General features: G+C 43.6%; 1 protein-coding gene across 23 annotated transcripts in view; it reads left to right on the top strand.

The window, feature by feature from the left end:
• The window catches only part of LOC133398016 (receptor-type tyrosine-protein phosphatase delta-like), a 100,596-nt gene extending 92,954 nt beyond the window's left edge, over window positions 1–7,642 (top strand). For 10 of the 23 annotated variants that reach the window (XM_061669578.1, XM_061669568.1, XM_061669575.1 and 7 more), the window contains 7 exons: window positions 1,184–1,469; window positions 1,864–2,042; window positions 2,126–2,252; window positions 2,331–2,456; window positions 2,812–2,966; window positions 3,769–3,904; window positions 4,694–7,641. In XM_061669578.1, the coding sequence (XP_061525562.1) occupies window positions 1,184–1,469; window positions 1,864–2,042; window positions 2,126–2,252; window positions 2,331–2,456; window positions 2,812–2,966; window positions 3,769–3,904; window positions 4,694–4,762 (1,078 nt within the window). In that variant the 3' untranslated portion in view covers window positions 4,763–7,641. Of the gene's footprint in view, window positions 1–1,183; window positions 1,470–1,863; window positions 2,043–2,125; window positions 2,253–2,330; window positions 2,457–2,811; window positions 2,967–3,768; window positions 3,905–4,693 lie in introns of all 23 variants that reach the window. The other 13 variants (XM_061669560.1, XM_061669559.1, XM_061669557.1 and 10 more) reach the window with 3 other exon arrangements.
• Window positions 7,643–22,424: the final 14,782 nt, after the last annotated feature.

Below are 22,424 nucleotides of genomic sequence, written 5' to 3'. Positions count from 1 at the left end.
GCGCTCCCTGAGACCCAACACCCCCCTCCGCCCTGTTCCCTCAACTTCTGGAAAGCACATTAGGCTGACACTTAATGTGTGTCAACGTCCAAAGCAGCTGCTCTGACTGGCTGAGAAGCCAGCGTCAGGTCATGAGTGCAGTCAGTCTGCCAGCTCCCCGCCGTCTGCCAAATACACTGAGGCCTTTTCTGCACTTGTCAATTAAAAGGATATTACACGTGTTCCCAGCATTCCGTGCTCTTATGTTTAACAGGGCATTTGGTTAATATATGCCGCGCATCCGTCTTGACGCAATGCCAACTGACAACGCGTCCCCCCCAAACCCCCGTCCCTCATCTTCCTCCATCTCTGCCACTCTGTCACGCGTTAGATCTCAGGTCATCGCTCTGCCGAGTCGCGGTCTGCACCGCAATGTGTTTCCAATCGCAAAGAGTCGGGCGAGAGTCCCGCATGCCAGGTGCTGAGGCGCTCTCAGCCCCTGGAGGTGTTTTGTGCTTATGAATATTTTCACATTCCTAAAGGGATGAAAAATTGTCACCGGGGGAAAAAATAAATAACGTTGAAAAAAAAAAAAAAAACGTTCAGTCCCAGTCCGCCTTTTTCCCAGTCCGTGATCACCAGATCATTTGTTAAAGCCAATGACTCCCGCACGTGTCTTTATTCCATTCGCTGCATGGCACATTAGGCAGCCTTGGCCTCCGGCGTCTAACTTTTACTCCCTCCCAAGTTGGCGCTCCCCTTGCTTCTCTTTTCTCTCCTCAGCAAATGAAAAACAAGTGTGCCATCACAAGATTAAGGCTTCCACCTCATAGGGGTATCAGCGTAATGGATCTAATGACCTATTTACTTTGGTCTGCGAGGTCTCCGAAGTTGACGAGCAGGATTGAGCGTCGCCTCACTGAAATGCAGGTCCTGAAAACTGCAGTGGCACTTTTTTTTTTTTTTCTTGTAAGATAAGTCCTGATGGTTCGGAAAGCACAGGTGATGTAAACAGCACTGCAGCCAAGCCAGAAACAATCCCGCTGGAACAGGGTTGCTGCCAAATCCCGATCCCCACTCTGTACAGCTTCAAGTTTAATTACACTCCGAGCCAAGTGGTCAGTCCTTTGGCGAGGAATGTTCTCTGCCACCGCCTCACAGAAAAAACACAAAGCTAACTTTCTCTTCGTTGTCCCCTTGACAGCGCCGGCGTGGGTCGCACAGGTTGCTTTATTGTGATCGACGCCATGCTGGAGCGCATTAAGCACGAGAAGACGGTGGACATCTATGGCCACGTGACCCTGATGCGTGCCCAGCGCAACTACATGGTGCAGACGGAGGACCAGTACGTCTTCATCCACGACGCGCTGCAGGAGGCCGTCAACTGCGGCACCACCGAAGTGCCCGCCCGGAACCTCTACGCTTACATCCAGAAACTGACGCAGATAGAGGCTGCAGAGAATGTCACCGGCATGGAACTTGAGTTCAAGGTTGGTGTTCTGGTGAAGCTCCATGGACTTAGACCATTTTTAGCCCCAGAAAACGTACAAAGTGTTCCCTTAAGAGCCGCGTAATTAGTTTTTTGTGGTATAGTAGTGCAGACTGTTCCTTCAGTGACTGCTCCTGTATTTCTGTATGGGAAGATACGCCACAATTCCAGACACGTTGAAGCTTAGGAGACCATGTTTCCTATATTCCAGTCGTGTTTGTGTAACACAACTTGGGAATTTTCCTTTTCTCTAGGTTCCCATAGATTCCTCACATTGATGCAAATGCAGGGTTTTCCCAGCGCATATCTGCCAAACCAAAGGGCTTGAGCAGTATTTTCTGTTGAATTGCGTCATTCGATGGTCTCCTCTTTCCTTCCCCTCTGTTCAAATGCAGCGTTTAGCCAACACTAAAGCCCATACATCACGATTCATCAGTGCCAATCTCCCCTGCAACAAGTTCAAGAACCGCCTTGTAAACATCATGCCATACGAGTCCACACGCGTGTGTCTCCAGCCCATTCGAGGGGTGGAGGGATCCGACTACATCAATGCAAGTTTCATTGATGGCTACAGGTAAGCTCGCCGTGGCCACGTTTGTCCATGAGGCCATGTCAGCTAACTGACTAAATGCTAATTCCCCACTTCTCTCTTCTCAGACAACAGAAGGCCTACATTGCCACACAGGGACCACTGGCAGAAACCACAGAGGACTTCTGGAGAATGCTCTGGGAGCACAACTCTACAATTGTCGTTATGCTAACCAAGCTCAGAGAAATGGGCAGGGTATGCTTAAAAAATATCTGTATATCAGTGAGTGGACTCCACGGGCCAGTTGTGGATCATTGTGCTTGTCTCTCCCAGGAAAAATGCCATCAGTACTGGCCCGCAGAGAGGTCAGCCAGATACCAGTACTTCGTGGTGGACCCCATGGCCGAGTACAACATGCCGCAGTACATCCTTCGGGAGTTCAAAGTGACGGATGCCAGGGTAAGCAAACGCTGTCACGGTGTCAAGCGCGTTCATCCCAAACTAAGAGTCTTTTACGCGTAAATATGGCGAGCGGCTCAGTGCAGCCAGACTTTCTAATTCCATCAAAGGCTTACACAGATAAATGGCACAGGCTCCCTTCTTTGTACTGCATGTTACACTAGCTCCTTAATGGGATTGTTATCCTATCAAAGGGATACTATATCATTTAAGTCATTACACGGGCAAAGTCAGTTCAACATCAAACAAATTAGCATCATCTTATACGTTTGACACATGAAAAGACTGCCAACATTAATGAGACATCTGCTCCAGTGTGTGAACTTTACATTGACGGCCATTCTCTCCGTCCCAGGACGGACAGTCGCGAACGGTGCGACAGTTCCAGTTCACAGACTGGCCCGAGCAAGGAGTGCCAAAATCCGGGGAGGGCTTCATCGATTTCATCGGCCAAGTTCATAAAACGAAAGAACAGTTTGGTCAAGATGGGCCCATCTCAGTCCACTGTAGGTAAGTGAAAGCCGCATAGTAGTTACACCTTTTACCCTCACGGTGTTCAAAAGGGCTTCAATAACTTCATATAAAGGGGAAAGAAACCAGGGTTGGCACTGGGTCATGAAACCTCTTAGCTAATGTGGGTAAACAGTATAGAAATCTCCTAGCCACAACATCATGTGTGTTTAGCCAGTCCTCGTCACTGGGAACTAAGCCGATTAGCTTTAATGGTATGGGCCCACTTACAACTACAGTACCTAGTCTTCAATCAGGAGTAGGGCTGAACGATTTGGGGAAAATACTCTTCTCAAACAAATATTGCAATTTAGCATGCAATTTTTCGGGAGGACGTTTATCTTCAGCATTATTCACTAAACAATACATTTTCTTTTTTTCTATTGTATGACCAACACAACATTGGATATAGCCAACACATAACTTTCCTGTAGGCCAAGCCTAAATGTTATGATGAATTGATAAAGAAAGAAGCTCTATTTTTCTATGGAATTGTAAAATAGAAAAACCTTCCATTACAGTAGAATATTGACTTGATTTAACTTCATGCCTTGTAAAAAAAATTAATACCGTACAATGGTAATTGAAAAACTAAACACCGTTCACACACACACGTGAGAATGAGCGCGCTCACTTGAACCTTTATCAGGAAGGGCTTTTGAGTTTTGACCCTGGAAACCATGAATTTGTAAAAAAACAAGAAACCAGCCTCTTAAGTTGCTACACCACCGATCATTTCTCTGAGCTGTGGCACTGTTTCTCACCGTCTCTTTTCCTTCCCATCTCTCTCCCCGCTGCGCAGCGCCGGCGTCGGTCGGACCGGCGTCTTCATCACCCTCAGCATTGCCTTGGAGCGAATGAGATACGAGGGAGTCGTCGACGTCTTTCAGACCGTCAAGATGTTGCGGACGCAGAGACCGGCCATGGTGCAGACAGAGGTACTTTTGCATGTACTGTAGCTAGAGAGCCACTTCTCGCTTTGTCGTCGGCCCGCCCCCCGACTCTCCTATGCAGTCAAACACGAAAACCAGCAAGTGGTCCTGTTGCGTTTGCTCACTTCGATCAGTTTTGTTGGCAGAATTGTCAGCCTAAGTAGAACAAAGTAGGCAAGGAGGACATCCAGCAACCCATCCCATTATCAATATCAGTGGACTGGAAGGTATAGCTACCTCACCAGTGCAGTTGATACCCAAATAGAAGGGTGGCAAAGATCAGATCACTACATTTGACAATGGAGTATTGAACTGAAACGTACGTTCCCAGATTCCCAATGTCCCAGAAGTAAAACTCTCTGATGCAAAGGACTGGCTTCAAGACGCTAGTTCCGTTAATCATTGACTGCCAGCCTTCCCAGTTAACATGGATATTTGACTTCTCATGCCGTCAATGGCATTGAATGTGTTAAGCTTTTCAGAATGTCCGCCGCTGCATGTTTTACGTGGAACAGTTAGGAACGCGGTAGACAAAGGAGGACATCCATCTTCCCATTGGTATACATTAATATCAACAGACTGCAGTGTCTAACTCTGCCCTTTAGAGACCTAAACAGAAGGATGGCAAAGATCAGATGACAGCTTTTGACAGTGGAGTACCGTATGGAACAGAAACTTGTACAGCCTTGAGTTCAGTTTTCACAGATTCCCATGCATGTCCGTCTCAGGCACAGAATGTCGCCTTTTGCAATTTCATCTCCAGTGTTGAAAAACTGTTTGTTTGTGTGTTTCCAGGATCAATACCAGTTCTGCTACAGGGCGGGATTAGAGTACCTGGGAAGCTTTGATCACTATGCAACGTAAAGGACTCAGCATCAGAGGGAAACGCGGAAAGGAAAGAAAAAACCCAGTTGCGCCTCTCTTCTGAGCCATAATTTACTGCTTGAGAACAACTCATTACGTGTTGGATGTGCGACATGAACCCGTCCCCCCAAAAAAAAGATTCCCTGGAGGACCAAGTATTTCCCCAATCCAAGCATAAAACTGGCCTTGTCACTAAGTGATGGAATCCGGACCATTGAAGCACCTCGTCGGATTTTTTTGCTTCAAGGATTTATTTGGGAGCGAACGAACCCGGCACAGAATGTGACTCGACCCGGGCGAATGCGTTACGAGAGGCATCGGAGGCGCGTGGGGAACATTGTAAAGAAAACGAAATCACAATCGCACCCATCGGTAAAACTCCTGATGGTACTCTGACGGGCGCTGATGTTCAAGTAACCCCCCCTGTCTCAATGTTCATCATCTAAAGTTTGCGGGAGGGGATATACAAAAAAAGATCTATGGAATAAATCAAATGATTAATTTAGTTTTTTAGTACTTTATTATACAGCTGAAGTGATTTTTCTTTTGACACTCTGACAGAAGCATATTGACGTACGTTTTCCCTTTTTCTTCAAGCTGTTTGTGCAGAATTTAACATTTTTGGTTTGTAGCACAGAAATTGGAAAAAAGAAAAAAAAGGCTAAGTGCCAGTCTTACCCTTTGGCGTCTATTGTTTCCCGATTGCATTCAACGGACACACCTCCCATCTGATAAACTGGGGCTTTGTGGAATCAACAGGGATGAGCAAAGTATGAAGTTGCTGCTATCAATTATCTTAGTTCTTCCATGTCGGGATGATTGAGAGGGATGAATTGGATAAGAGATATATCTATATATACGCACCTAAATATATCAATAAATATAAAGTTTACAAGAAAATTCTGTGGTTGGTGAACGCCTCGGAATGGTGTGGGGGAAAGTGATGTCTCACTGGAATGCACATCAGTAGGAGACAATTCTGATTCAGTGCATCTTTTCTCGTGCAATAATTGATGCTTATTAAGTCACGACACCCCGCCCCCTGCAGGCGTCACGTGGGAATGTTCATTAGCTGTCCATCAACTGCCGCTAATAGAGCAAAGTGTAAAGACATCTTGTATGTTATTTAAACCCATTCTATCGTATTTCTTTTTCCATTTTGCATTTAGAGTGCCTTATATTTATGCCTGTTTTTATACCATTTCAGTGTATCTTTTGAGTATTTAGTGTATATGTCAGTATATAAATATCGGTGTTTATTTACAGTAGTATTCACTGTCACATGAGATTATATATGCAAACATTTCTAAGCTCTGTTTGTCATTTTCAGTGGCCTTACCGTGGCTGGGTGGGTGCGACTAGTTCACTGACCTGGAGGGGAAATTAAGACGTTTCAAGACTTGAAATGGTCAAAGCGAAGCAGGTCGAAGACAGGGTTAATGCTGCTGTTCATTCCAACGAGTGGGTCACCCAAGACAGATCTTGAAATTTCACACACCCACATACTTTCGCAAGCCAAATTAGTCAACGCAAAAGTGTTTGGGAGGGTGGGGGGGGGGGTCGTAATGCGTTATGTTTTTGGGATGCCACTCAAATGCAATCTTGAAATTCCGTACACTGAGAAACTAGTAGATAACAACAGAAGTGGCATAAATGAGTACAAACGACAGCTACAAAATAGACCTCTTGAGTACGATATTTAAATTTCATACACTTGACATGTACAATGGGTATTTGAGCTAGTTAAATTATATCATGTTAATGGTGCTACACACATTTTTAATGGTGCACTGGGGGTAGCAGATGTTTGTCATTTTTGGACCAGATTTTTCAACAACGCAAACAGGGTCCAAAGGAGGAAAACGTGGACACTCGACTAAACAAAGTTCAACAAGACATAATGACCCTTTTTTTTTTTTGATAAACAATTGCAATTTCGAAATTTCGTACGCACATTTACATGGCAAAGGCTTTACGTTGATTGGCCTCTTTTACCACCGTTCGCTTTTTGTGACGGCTTCATGGATGTGCATTCCAGGTTTCTTTCCCTTGTAAATATAAGCAATTATGTTCACTTTTTTTGTTCATTTCCAGACATAAAAGTACTGTTATGTAGTGGCTTCAGTGTTTTTTTTTGTCTATGTAAAACGCATGGTAAAACGTTGCAGGATGGCCCGAGTCGACCCGCAAAGGAAGATTTGCACTCTCTCTCTCTCTCTTTGTACTATGCACTGCCCTATTGATTCTAAACCCAATAATTACTTGAACCCATCTATTGAAGGGGGGGGGGGGGGAAGAAAAAAAGTCTCCTTCAGCGTTCACTTTGTGTATGTAAATAACACAAAAAGGTATCGACTCAAAAAAAAAAAAACGTCCATTACATTGCTGTGGGTACTCCAGCAATGACTCCGAAAGATTATGTCGCCCTGCCCCAAGATCAACTGCTCAGCTTGGAGTGTCATTAACAGAAATAACCGTTGTGTTCCTCTGCTCTCACTATCTATCTCTCGTCTGGATGCATAGACTGAAAATGAAGTCATGAAATTGTAAAAAGAAAAGAAAAAAAAAAAAAAACAGCTTGTTAAAAAGTTCATACAATTACCTCTGATTAGTTGTAAGCGTAAAGTTTCTTTTTTTTCTGAATGAAAGGAGTGCTTTTTATTTTCTTACTTAGGTCACATTGGTGGGGAAAGCAGTCTGTATGAGAAATAAAAAAAAAAAAAAAAAAAAGTCACATTTGTTACAAATGAATTCTATTAAAAAATGTCTGTGTTATATCCACTGGTGTTTCACTCCATCAGGCATCAATCAAACTTTGCAATTTGATGTTGCCCAAATGTATAGCAGTGTTTCCCAATCTTACATGAGCCAAGACGCATTCTACAGACTAAAAATCTTACCTCACACACCCCAAAGAAAAATGTCACAAAAAACATACTGAAAAAAATTAGAATTTTGTATCAATTCTTAACAAATCGACTTTCGCAGTATGCGGTGTGGGCCTGTTTAGTTGAGCGCAGAGCTGTCAATTTATACGAATGGCAAGAAGTGGACGCACAGGTTAATTGGACCTTCTGCCATCTAGTGGAAGAAAATTTCGTTTTTCTGCCAGTCATGAAAAGTCACAGTCTTGGATGTATTATTTGTAATCAATCATTTTCGGACCTATTAAGTGAAAATGGTTTATTCCCTGCGCACTTCATCTCGTGACACAGTGGCTGGGATTCACTGGTCTAGCATGTTGCGTTCAAGTTTCGCAGCAATCTGACAAACTTTGTAGAACTTCTGGAAACGACCTTCAAATGACTGCTTCAAACCAAAACGGTGGACTTTTTTTGTCACAGTCTCGAGTTCTAATAGAGACACTCCAATGTGTCATTTTTCCAATGGGACCATCCAGTCCAAACATTACACACTCATCATTTTCCAACCCAACTGCTCATTCCTTCATGTTTACCTCATTTCTCACTCAGTTCTTTCAACGACCCCGCAAAGTTTTGCCTGGAATGAGTCGACACTGACGCTTGTAATGTTGTGATTGCCCACCCTTGCACCCTTTTTACCCATTTGGCTGTCAGGGCGAGCAAGACTAATCTTAAAGTTGAGCGGTGAAGCAGCTGAACAAACAGACATTCCGCCCGTCGCCAACTCTTCCGGGCTCAACTTGAGCTGGAGGCGACGCGGCGAACAAGTGGAGCGTCTGAAAATGGACGGCTCCGGCTCTGCGAGCAGCGCCGCCCGAGGGCCTCGCGCCGTCGCGTCGGTGAAGGCGGCTGTGCCGCGGAGAGACGGGCGGCGTGCCCGGCGGCCGAGTGATGATGATCCGTATGGGGATCCTCAACGGAGCGAGCGGCCGTACGCTGAAGACTGACAAAGGCAGATATGACTTTGCACATACTTGGAAAGCCCAAGGAAGCCTAGAAACGGTCTCTCTATTTTTGCAAAAAGTGCTGAAAAAGCTGGCACTATTCCTGTCCGTGAAATCACATCTGGTTTATCTGTAAGTGACATGATAAGAAAACCTTACTTTTTTCTGTCCTAAACCTGCTTACTAGGCTAAGTAGACTTGTTGGTTTCTCGAGTAGACCGTTGCTTTAGTAGTATGGTAGATCAGTATATACTGGACTGACAAAAAGTTACGGATAATGGATTTCAGGATGAACCTAAAATGCATTCTTATAATCTCTGTAGAACTCGATTGGACCTTCTGTAAACTTTTTAATGCACGTAGCCAACTCTTAAATGTTTCATGTACAGGTGTGGTAGGTAGTGTTCGCAATAGTAGGTTAGGTACGCAAGTTGGTTGCTATGGTAGGCACGTCAGGTAGACTAGGTAAACTGGTTGCCATGTTTGGGAGGCAGATTGGTTGCTTGGATAGGGACACCGGTCGGTGGGTCAGTTACTTGGGTACCGGGTAGGTCGGCTTGTTGATTTGGTTGGAGAGTAGGCCGCGAGCTACCAAGGTAGTTAGTTAGGGTGATTAGGGTGGCAGGTAAGATGGTTGATCAAAGACAACCTGACATTAGTTGCACGCAAGTGATTTCATAAATAAATTGATGACCTCATTAAATTGCCTTTGGAGAAAGCGGAATGTTACATAAAGGTGAAATGTACAAAACAAAAGAATGGATTTTCCATGTCTAAATAAAACCATTTATTTCCTTCTTTGACAGGCAAGTGAACCCTGATGACCTTAAGACCTGAGAAGAAAAGGGGAAATATACAATATATATATATTGTAGGCTACTTGAAGCCAATTGCACATCAATTATCCTGTCAAACCGAGCGAGGGTGGGCGCAAGACGAAATATAATTTACGAGCTCCCTGACAGGTTTGTTTTTTTTTTTTTTTTTTTTTTTGCAAGCTACAGCAATAATACACCTCCACTTGAAGCCATAGCCTTTTCATATGCTGTCACCACACCAGGGGGATAAGTATACATTTGGTGACCTCAGAGGACACAGTGTCGATTATTATGGGCTATGGCTAAGTGCTGGACTTCATTCCCTAATCAAAATAAATGCCCAGGGCAGCACAAAGTGAAAGGCGCTAAACAGGCCAATATCCGACAAAAAAAATTATTTATAAAAAATAAATAAATAAATAAATAAAAAAAAAGGGGGCACAAACAAATCTTTTAGGACAAAGGTGTCAAACTCAAGGCCCGGGGGCCATATGTGGCCCACGAAAGCAAATCATGTGCTTGAACTGCCATGATTCTTGCTAAAATCTTGAGAAAAAAAATTTCAATTGACATATGGAATAAATATTCCCAACCATGTTTTTGTTACCAAACCTCTTTTTACAATACAGTAACAGTAGTTACAAAGTATTACCCTTGAATTACTAGAAGTACAAAAAAAAAAACGAAAAGACAAAGCCAGGTTGAGTTTAATTCGCTGCACGTTCCCCAGATCTCTTGCCAGTGGATGTATTTTTAATGGGGATAGCTCAAAGTTAAAGTTTACGCCAGACGACGAGTGACAGTTGAGGAATTAAAAGATGTCTCCAAATTCAAAATTAAATGTTCCACAACGTTGTCGAATCCATTGGTCCGCGTTTTCAGCTGTTTAGAAAATGGTGGGAACCAGTTTGTACATTTTCAAACGCACAGGAACCTGTAGACTAGATTTAGGGGACAAGACCATTTTTTTTTTTTTTTTTGTGCCATTAAATTGTCTTAAATGTGATGCTTTATTTTATTTAACTCATTATATTCAGCAAACACTTGCACCTGTTGTGAATTTTGCCTTTCAGCTCCTTGGAGAACTGCAAGTCGTGACAAAAATTACTGAAGCGTTGAACAGTTGCACACATACATTTAAAGATTTAGCGAAGGTCGAACTAAGTGACAGTACATTTTAGGTTCATTCTGAAATTTCACCCAAAAGCGCAATATACCAAACGTTTTCTGTGAGTAGTTTATATGAATAACAGTCAAAGACTGAATACATTGTTGGGGCACCACCCCGGTCGGTATATAACACGTACAGTACGGCAGCTGTGTCGTAACGGAAAGTGGCTGTGACCAACTCACTCATGGAGAGATTCAATGGCCAAAGATTCCACTGGCCAAAGCTTTGATGTGACATCATGGCCTAAAGGTTTAGCAATGCATAGGGAAAGAGCATCAGATATGTTGAAATGTCATGAAATTAATTGTACACCCCCCCCCCCCCCTCCACCCCCCCAAGCTAGTCATTTGACTGTCAGAGCATGTCATTTCAGTGACGCACAACAAGAGCGCTTTTAGGCCACCACGCCAAGCACAACAGCGCTTTTATGCCGCCTGTCTTGTGCTCAGACCCTTCTTTCAACTCTTACGTACCATGACAACAAACCTTAACCTTTTTTTGCACAGTCAAAAAAAGGTTAAGACAAAAAAACGCAACTGCACAAAGTAATGCTCATTGAATGGAGGACTAATAAGTAAGCAAGTGGGTAAGGAGGCTAGGTATTAGGGTATGAGGTTAGATAGGTAGATGGCTCTGCATGCATATCCTTGTTTAACTCTTCAGCTCTTACGTACGATGACAACAAACCGCACAAAGCTACTGCACAGTCGAAAAAAAGGTTAAGACAAAGACCGGAACTGCACAAAGTAATGCTAACTGAATGAATGACTGGGTAAGGAGGCTGGGTGCTAGGGCATGAGGTTAAGTAGGTAGATGGATGGCCGGTTGATAAGATACTTAGTTGGTAGGTATTGATTTTTTTCTGGCAGTTAGGGCAGGACATTATTTTTTTGTAGAGTAGATGTCCCAGTTGGTCAGCAGGCTGGTAGATCGGTAGGTAGGTTGTAGACTAGATTCCAGAATAGACGGGTCGGTGGGTCAGTCACATTCCAGAGTAGGTAGGCTGGTTGGTTTGGTAGGTTGGAAAGTGGGTAGGCTGGTTTCTGAAGTAGACGCGGGTAGATAACGATTTAAAAAAAAAAAACGTTGGGGAGAGGCCGGTTTCTAGGGTAGACATACCAGTAGGTCAACAGGCTAGGAGACGGGTAGTTTGGTCCGAGGCTAGTTTCTAACGTCGACAGGTATGTCGTAGGTAGGCTGGACCTTGGGTATGTAGGTAGGTTGGTGGGTAGGCTGGTTTCTTGGGTAGATTGGTAGGTAGGTAGGCTGTTTGCTGTAGTAGATTGGTAGGTCAGTTGGTAGATAAGCAGATATGTAGCAACATAATAGTCCTCAATAATGTGTCGCACTGAAATAGAACGCACTCTTTGTATTGTAAGCTGCAAGTTCGAAAGGCAATGAAACAAAGCTGAACAATCTCCTACGGCAGGAAACAGCTCCGATGGAGCAAAGCAGTATAGAAATACTAAACGGGCCGCTACCTGGAAATAACTTCTCCTTCCCATCATGTAATTTAATAAAATGGGCTTGAGCAGAGTCCGCAGGGAGCTAGCAAAGCAGGAAAAAAAAGCAACGGCTGACTGCTACAGCTCAGGGCCATACATAAGCAGTTAACTAGCACAGATTAACTACTGTCGTCCCACCGGTGGCCTGCGTGTCCTCGTGTAGCGCCTCAGGGATGGAAGACAATAGCCAGGGACTCGCGGAGGGGGAGCCGCTAAAGGAGCTGCACAGTGGAGTTATACAGAGGTTAATTTAGGATCCTGCGCTGCGCCCTGTCTTTACTTGACTAGCAATCTGTGCTCCACTTGAGCATGCTGTACTACGCGCTAATACTACCGTGCCCAAGCATTCTGTACTCAAGTCAAGAATGGTGGCACAGGGCTTAACGTGGTACTCTTTACTGCACTTAGACATACTATACTTCGCTCTTGCGTTCTGCACTATGCTTGACAATCCTGTACTGTGCTTGAGCATGCTGTACTACACTAATGTTCTGTCCTGTGCCCAAGCATTCTGTACTAGCTTCCTCTAATGTGCTCTACATACGATACTACTTTCTAGCATCCTGTACTGCACTCTTGGAAAGCAGCAGTCCAGTCTCGGATGCTGAGGCAACAAGGTGGAAGCCCTGGGCCACGTCATTACGTAAAACCACTATAGTGCCGTAACCATTTATAACAACAGCGGTCTAATTGAATTGATACGCACCCTCAGGTTGTGCTCATTAAAACATGTCACTGTGCACTATTATTGTCTCATCATGCTGTGGCCCCAACATGGACGACAGTGGAGAAAAAGAAAAAAGGACGAATGCATATTGAACTCTAAAGTGCATAAGCACAAATATGATCTCATTCAATGGATGATAGCTTTTTCCAATTAACTTAATGTGTACGAGATGGGATTGGTAGCATATGTCCAAAATGGTGTCATCCTTTCAAGAGGACCGCCCTGCACTTTTAGAATCGCTGTGTCATCGTTTCTGCAGATGAGGTCAGCTTTAAATGATACTGCGCCAGCGGAGACTTCCACGCCAGGTCCCGAGCACCCGGTACTGCTATACTGCACTTACGCAACTTGTCCAAGCTTCCTTCACTCAAGCTTAGTATTGGGCAGAGTGGGGTAAGATGAGCCAATGGGTAGGTTAACCCACCCCTTGTATAGATAGCTGTGCACATGTATTGTCATGCGACCATAAATTCAGGAAGCACCCATCATTTTCACCTTACGGTGATAGTTTTTATTCCCCCCCCCCACGCTTGTCAATGTAAATTTTCTGCATATCAGGTAAAATGAGAATTCTATCAAAGCAATTTTATCTGTCTAAAGTTATATATTATACATGTTGGTGATTAAAATAATGTGAATCACTTCATTAAAGATTATCCTAAATTTCTAATTTTCTATCGGGCAAATTGAGCAAATGGGTTAACTTACCCGCCCATACGGTACTGAATTTCAGTTAAGTCTGACATAAAAAAAAATAATGCTATTTCAAGCAACTGATTTGCTAGGTTTGTCATATGTTAACCATTACAGAAAATGTATCATGCCGAGAACCTACAAAGGAAAACAAGCTGGGGCTTGACACCCCTTGAAGTGATGGAGAGAGCAACCAAGGATGTCAAGAGTGGAAAGTCCATCAGATCTATCGGGGGGGTGGGGGATGGGGGGTGGGGGGGGATTTGCATCCCAAATCCAGGAGCCCTCATTACATTGGCTTGGTCAACGGCCTTGTGGGCAACGAAGGGAGTGCCAGATTTCTCAGAAGCATCCGAGGGATCACAGGCCGTGCGAAACCCAACTTCAAGGAAAATGATGATACATCTTTCCCACAGAATGATGTGCTGAAGAAGCTACCTCAACCTCAAAAGGGCTGGAGGAACTGCAAGGAGGGAGCAACAGTTCATATTACCCTGCAATCTTAACAATTGGAATATTGAAGATGTTTTAAGGGGTTAAATGGTTTAGAAACTGGTGGTTTGTTCGTTCACACCATTTTAAAACTCTTAACACAGTATTCTCAGGTTTTTAGTTTAAACCCAGATGGCTAAATTTACCCACTGACTTGGTCCATCTTCCTCCTAACCTGGGGCAAGTTAAACCACAGGAGCACTTTTCTGAGGTCATTATTCTGAAATAAAGCTATGCGTTATCGTTCTGTGTCATTTATCCTAATGTCCACACATCATCATAAGTAAAAAAAAAATTAAAAAAAAAAAAAAAAAAAAAAAAGTGGCTCATCTTACCCCACTCTCCCCTACTTCTCAAGATTAATTAACTATGCTAATATCTTGGACCGCACGCCAGCATCCTGTACTGCATATGGGAATCCCGTAATGCGCCAGTGTATAATATACTACAATCAACATTACTATACCGCTCTTGAGCATCCCCTAATAGTCTGTAATGCACTTGATCATCTTGTACTGCACTAGCATCGTGTACTGAGCTCAAGCATCGTTTTACGGCACTGGAGCATCTTTTGCTGCGCCTAAGCATCCTTTACCGCATACATAGGTTGGATTAGCGTCTTGTTTTTTTGCACTTTAATAGGATTTAATTTTATAGCTATTTTTGGCCTCAGATATCTGGTGTGGTTTAAGAAATATCTTTGAGCGAGAACATAACCCCTTTGCCAAGATATTATCCTGCCCAAGTGTCTGTAAGGAGACTGCGGCAACCCAAAAGAAAAGTAGTGGTACTAACAGACGATTAATACAAACAATTATCAGATGAAGGTGATGTCAGATTACGTATGCTGGATTATGCCAGCGAATGGCATCCAGTAGAGCAACGCAGAACCAAAGTCAGAATGTCACTTTAAGAACTAAAGCAGACCATGCTTTACTGTTACCAATTCACTGAAGTCCTGCAGCTAAATTTACAGATGATACGATGTTGCTTTTACTTTTTAACGTCACCATAGCGACAGAATCCCCTTCAAAGTGATCGTGTGGTTGTCTATACTGCACCTGGGCTTCCTGGACTGTGCGCAAGCATCCATCACAATCCGTGGACAGCATTTTAGCCGCGACATTCTTTTGCGGCCGGCACGGTAAGCGACCGGTTAGAGCGTCTGCCTCACAGTTCTGAGGACCGGGGTCCAATCCCCGGCCCCGCCTGTGTGGAGTTTGCATGTTCTCCCCGTGCCAGCGTGGGTTTTCTCCAGGTACTCCGGTTTCCTCCCATATCCCAAAAACATGCATTGTAGGTTGATTGAAGACTCTAAATTGCCCGTAGGTGTGAATGTGAGTACGAATGGTTGTTTGTTTATATCTGCCCTGCGATTGGCTGGCAACCAGTTCAGGGTGTACCCCGCCTCCTGCCCGATGATAGCTGGGATAGGCTCCAGCACTCCCGCGACTCTTGTTTGGATAAGCGGCTCAGAAAATGGATGGATTCTTTCGCGGCGCACATAGGCGTTTATTGTTGCTGTGTGCGCCTGTAATTCAGCAGCCCATTTACTCTGCTGCCTGTTTTTTTTTTTTTGTACGTTCCACGCTTTCTTCTTTTCGTGTCGTAAAACCCGACGTCCCCTCGGCGAGAAATGCACCCCGGACGAGAGATGGACGGGGACGAGAGCTGGCGCCAAAATTCTGTGCGTGTCCAACGAACGAACTAACGGTTGGTGGAAGACTGCGGTTGTTTGTTTACATTAAAATTCAACGCGACGCCACTGCGACCGCAAGTTTACAATTTCAGCATCCCCACGTTCCCATACTGGTTACAACACGAGGTTGATAGCACTATATTCTAATTTTGATTTGAGGTTAATGGCTCTCCCTATGGTTCGCTAGATTCCGAGAGCTTCAGAAATGGCTTTTGTAACCCTTTGAATTTGGGAGGGGGGGGGGGGGGGGGGATTGTGTCATTTTCTTGAAGCTTTTTTAGAGCTATTCTCCGACAGGTTCTGTTAAAGCGATTTATTGATTGAACAGATTGTATTACAGGGAAGAAAAGTGGCTCAGCCTTAATCAATCCTCCCTCAGCAAAATACACTTTACTTACTACTGTTAACTGCTTTTAGACGGCGGTTCAATGTGCGCACTTGTAAGACAGTCAAGAATGTTGCCTTGACATTTTGGATGACCACAGTTTGACCCGCTGACAGATGGGGGTGGAACTTGATTGCTCCGTTTTAATGACATTTGTTTTTTCATGTTTCGCCGAAGGCCTGCTGAGGGGGAAATGCTTACAAGTTGAATCAACGCAGAAGTATTTAGTTTTTGTTTTTTTTTCCTTCCTCGTGTTTTCTCCATGCCTTAAAGCAGGCGTATTAATGTTGCGGGGAAATGGATTCCATGTGCTCGCTTTACCTGCTTTCACCCCACACGAGGTCACCGACTGTATCCACGTGGCGTGCGACGAGTTCCTACGTTTTGGTGGAAGCAACATCTGGCTGGAGGGCAACACTGAATGCGATCCCTACTAGTACGAAGACGTATTCGGTCGGAGTTACAAATAATAATAATAATAATTTTAAAGAAATAAGAGAATATAGTTGTATTTAAGTTCAACGAGGGAAGATAATCATATCACCAACAAAACTCAACTATTTTTGGGATTTTATGCTGTTCCAGAGCGATACCAGTCTGGAACGAGCAGGTTTTCTATACAATTGACATTCTTTGGATTGTGAAGCAGCTGAAAACAGTTTTTGAGTCAGATGGGTACAATATACTTCGATACTGTTCCAGAGGGATGGGCAGACCAGAGTGCATATTTTAAATGACCAGGGTTTTTTTTTTTTTTTTTTTTTTTTTTTCATCCAAGTGGTAATCTTTGGACTCTGGAGCAATGGAAAACAGTTCTTTGGTCAGACATAGCCAGTTTTATGCTGGTCCAATTTGATATAAGTGAACATATTTTAGAACGATCATTTTATTTTTTATTTTTTTCATCCAATTGACAATCTTTGGACCATGGACCGATGGAAATCTGTTCTTTGGCCAGGCGTCCACTTTTATACTGTTCGAGAGAGATACCACCAAGTTTTTCCATCCAGCGGACAATCTTTGGAGTCTGGAGCAACGGAAAGTGGTTCTTTGGTCAGACATGTCTAGTCTAATGCTGTTCCAGAGTAACACCAGTGTAAATATTTGCGATAATTTATTTCCAAGTCACAATCTTTGGACTTAGCAACGGAAAACAGTTTTTTTGGTCAGACGTAGCCAGTTTAACACTGCTCCAAAAGCCATACTCTAAATGAACTCGTTAGCACAGGCAGCTTCATCTTCTTTTCCTTTCCGCCGCCTCTTTTACGGCACGTATGCCTTGAGGGCCTGCTCCGACGTCGTCTAATTTGACACTCTTTTCTGAGAGGGCCTCAATTTGGAGCTTCCTTAAGTAAACAGCCGCCGACAATGTGAGCTAATCAGAAAAAGCAGAAGACGAGCGCGGGCAGATGCGCCTCCGCATTGCAAATGAGGACGTGCCGGCGTCCAATCAATCACCAATTAGCACCGTTTCACCAGCAGCTGTTACGGAGAGGCGCTGCTCTTTAACCACCGTCTCCTCCCCCAAAATAACTGGGCGACAAGTCCCTGTCATGTTTTGACTTCTTTTTACACTTGTATGATGGTGGAGAATGTTTAGCATGATTAGCACCATTGTGTTTAGCATGACCTGGAATTAAGCTTTATCGTCTCCACATTCACATGTATATATATATATATATACATATATATATACATATATATATATATACATATATATATATACATATATATATATATATATATATATATATACATATATATATATACATATATATATATACATATATATACATATATATATATACATATATATATATACATATATATATATACATATATATATATACATATATATATATACATATATATATATACATATATATATATATATATATATATATATATATATATATATATATATATACACACACACTGTATATACAATATATGTATATCTATGTGCAGAATGCTGGCAAATACGTGGATTATTATTATTTTTTTTTCTGTCATCCCTTTCCCGTCCCCCATCGCTTCTGATCGCAGAGGAATCTTTGAAATGCAATTCCTTATCAGACTCGCCCGGGAAAAGTATCAAATAAGAAGTACAATCATCAGCTGACTGCCAAGGCGCCACCGATTTGAAGATTAGGGCCTTTTGGAACAGTGGAAAACGGAGCTAGTCGAACTAAAGAAAGGTTTGGGTGTTTTTTTTTTTTTTTTTTTTTTTTTTTTTTTTAGATGAGACCGGTTTTAAAATGTTCCAAAGAAACTGTGTTGAAAATCCTCGTGAGATGACGGTGAACTTCTACTCTGCCACAACAGAGAACAATTCATGTTATCTTCTACATGAGCACGTTTTTCCCCTGAATAGATTTTAATTGTTCTCGATCGCAAAAGGCATTTTAACTTTAAAGCTTGGACTCCAGAGCCATGGGGAATTTTAGGTTAGACGTGTCCAGTTTTTGACTGCTCCAAAGCCCATACCCCAAATGAGCCTGTGTTTCCATCACTGGACATTGGTGATTCTTGATGAGGAAGGAATGTTTCTCTTGGACGTTGGAGCAACGGAAACCGCTTCCTTGTTCAGATGTGTCCAGGGGGCCGGGTATACCAGTGTACACGCTAATCTAAAACATCCCATTGACAATCTTTGGGAAGACTTTCAGTTCCTGCCAACAGCATAAGACACATTGTGACATTAGCTGTTCATAAAAGCCAAACATGGATCTCCTTGCCAAACAAAAAAGATGGGGTGGGGGGGTCAAAATGGACTGATGAGAGCAGGATCCTCCCCTAGTGTCAAACGAGGGCTGCGGAATGCGAAGCTTCACAGGCCAACGGCTTCCATCAGTGCTCCCGCTTCATAATGAGCCATTGTTTGCCGTTTGCGGGCTCGTCAAATTAAATTGCAAGCCTCAGTGATTCCGCCAACAAATACCCCCCCCCCCACCCCCCTATTTTCTCATAGCAACGCTGGGAGGAAGAAAACAACATTGCTTGTACATACGGTGACAATATGTCAACTGTAAAATATAATAAAATGATGTTCAGCCTGGTTGCCTTTAGCATCATTGTGTTTAGCATGGCTGCGTTCAGAATTATTTGAGTTTAGTTATGTTTAGAATGGACAAATTTTAGGATGGTCTCGTTCGGTAGCTTCGCATTTAGCATCCTGGTGTTTAGCACACGTTTAGCATGGTTGTGTTTAACATGGTGGCATTGATTAGATTGGCTGTGTTAATATGTTCCAGTTGTGTCATCCTCATTCAATTTGGGACCACGTTCACCACACTTTGATCTCAAGTATGCAGAACTAGTATATTTGTGGCTTAATGAGCTATAAATAAAGATTTTCCCCCAAATTGTTGGGGTACAAATAATTCCAAATACATTCAGATTATATTCACATTTCTTATCTTGTGGCAAATATGAACAATCTGAAATGTCTTAAAAACAATTCAACAGTATTATGTGCAACTTACACAAAGTGGATCTATACATGCAATGTTTATTTATTTTTTTTAAAGTTCAGCTCTAGAAATAATTTCTAATTTACATAAATTTCCACATACATCTGTAATTTAAAGCAGTCATCCGCCTACTTTGTAAATGTTTACAAGTAAACAAAACAAAGCTTTTGACTGACCTTTTGCAATATTCGAGGTCTTAAAATATTTCTACACATTTATTTTCACAGAACTGTAGTCCAAAGTGCAAATTCTCTTTTATATGAATTGGGCTTACTTTGCTCTAGAAAAAAAAAAAAAAAAAAAAAAGTCTTTACAACTGCATCAAGTGAGGAGCAGCCAATTTCAAAGTGTCATTTAAGTGGCTGCCAATGCGCCCTCGATTGGACAAAATTAGCTACTGAAAAATAGCAGTGGATGTGTTCTCCGTTTTGGCGGGCCCGACTAGTGTGTTGAGAGTTAAGAGGCTTCAGTCTGCTCAATAGACACCACATTAACCTTTTAAGTCTGTCAATAGACACCACAGACATGCTAGCCAGTTTACTACCCATCACTGTTTGCAGTGGACCAGCTCTTCACCCTCGGCAGGGTCCTCGAGGGTGCATGGGAGTTCGCCCAACTAGTCTAAATGTGTTTTGTGGACTTGGAGAAGGCGTTCGACCGTGTCCCTCGGGGGGTCCAGTGGGGGGGGTGCTTCGGGAGTATGGGGTACCGAACCCCCTGATACGGAGTGTTCGGTCCATGTACGACCGGAGTCAGAGTTTGGTCCGCATATCCGTCAGTAAGTCTGACTCGTTTCCGGTGAGGGTTGGACTCCGCCAAGGTTGCCCTTTGTCACCGATCCTGTTCATAGCTTTTATGGACAGAATTTGTAGGCGCAGCCGAGGCGTAGAGAGGGTCCGGTTTGGTGGCCTCAGTATTGCATCTCTGCTTTTTGCAAATGATGTGGTTCTGTTGGCTTCATCAAGCCGTGACCTCCGGATACAAGCGGCCGAAATGAGTTTCCTCCTCAGGGTGTCCGGGCTCCTCCTTAGAGATAGGGTGAGAAGCTCGGTCATCCAGGAGGATCTCAGAGTAGAGCTGCTGCTGCTCTACATCGAGAGGAGCCAGATGAGGTGGCTGGGGCATCTGATTCGGATGCCTCCCGGACGCCTCCCTGGTGAGGTGTTCCGGGCACGTCCCAGCGGGAGGAGACGCCGAGGACGACCGAGGACACGCTGGAGAGACTACGTCCTTCGGCTGTCCTGGGAACGCCTCGGGATCCCCCTGGAAGAGCTGGATGAAGTGGCTGGGGAGAGGAAAGTCTGGGCGTCCCTGCTAAAGCTATTGCCCCCACGACCCGACCTCGGATAAGTGGTAGAAAATGGATGGGGGGAAAATAATTATATTAACGCAATAAGTGGTTGACGCCACATAAAAGACGAGCAGAGCAGCGTAGTCGTCGGGGGAGCGTTCGCCAATCTCGACATGTCATCACATCACTTAATTTCACACTTGGCTTGAGACTTTGTGATGTAACGCGGCAGCCATATTGCCGCGTCCGGTCCTATCATGCTCACAGGGAATATGAAGTGGGAGGAAATATGAACGCGCATCATTTTGGAATGTGTGGCTTATATGAACAATCCAGAATCCTGAAGAAGCTGTCTACCACATGTTGTCATTTAGCAGAGTGTAGCACCGTCGTATTCGGTTTTGCATGAAGAAAGGATCCAGTTTTAAAGAAGACAAAAAACATTAGGAATGACTTCCACACTCATGCACCATAAACACGAGAGCAACCTCAGATCAATGTGATTCTATTACCGTCCTATCTCATTTCCCCACAGCCGAATTGGAAATGGCCCGGAGATGGATCGTGTCATTACCAATTCCTGCCGATCCACAGGAGCTGGAGGATTGCGTGCGTGTTTGTTTTTAGCAGCTTGGAAGGAGGTGAGGAGGAGTTCATGCCACTATCACAAGTGTCGTCCGTGCGTCGGAGAACGTGCACCTTGGTGCTGGATGGAAGTGGAACGAGGAGGAAACCAACACGATTGGGGAGGAAGGGGGCCAATGTTAAAAGTGTAAAGTGGGAGTAATTGTTGAGACAAAGCATAGGCCGTTCTGATGAGGACAGAGCTCCTCGTGTTTATGATTAAAAATGGCCCCCCGCTTCTCTCGCCAATAAGCGCTTATCTTTTTGCAGAGAGCGCGCACACAAGTCCGACCGATAGGGCTACCCGCCACCGCAGAAGATAAAAAATAATTAGCTAACACTGGGCACACGTTTGGCGCTAAAGAGATGAAGAGCAAACAGCCCACAACGCCACGACCACCACCAGTCTGCTGATTATTTGTTCAAATGTCATTTTGAGTTGAAGACCCTCGCCAATCTGAAATGGCGTCGTGTTCTCAGTTGTGATGCAAGACGATGTATAGTCCGGCATTTAAAAAAAAAAAAAAAAAAAAAAAAAAAAAAAAAAAAATCGTAATACCCCACCGCAAGAAAAAATGCATAATAAGCTATTAAGTCTCAAGACATAACCTGCAAGTCCCAAAGTACTGTTGGGGAAAAAATATCAAGTCAACCAAATTTCAAACAAGTCAAGTCATTTCGTCTGAGTCGTAAGTCATACAATCTTGCAATAATTTATATTCTTATATTCAGAAGAATACGAATGAGTGTTTACAGCTACTAATGTACACACGGTTATTGGGATGCTCATTATTGAAATATACTGTACACAGGAGTCAACATGTAATCATCAGATCAGCAATTGTGGTGACTGTTTCTGCGTGATATACAGCTGCTCAGTGTTTCCCCTCCAAATCAATCAACAAATGTGCAGTTT

Source organism: Phycodurus eques, chromosome 23 (assembly GCF_024500275.1).
Source record: "Phycodurus eques isolate BA_2022a chromosome 23, UOR_Pequ_1.1, whole genome shotgun sequence".
NCBI lineage: Eukaryota > Metazoa > Chordata > Actinopteri > Syngnathiformes > Syngnathidae > Phycodurus > Phycodurus eques.
Note: the sequence above shows the minus strand (reverse complement) of the source record. Positions and strands in the feature narration are given on the sequence as shown.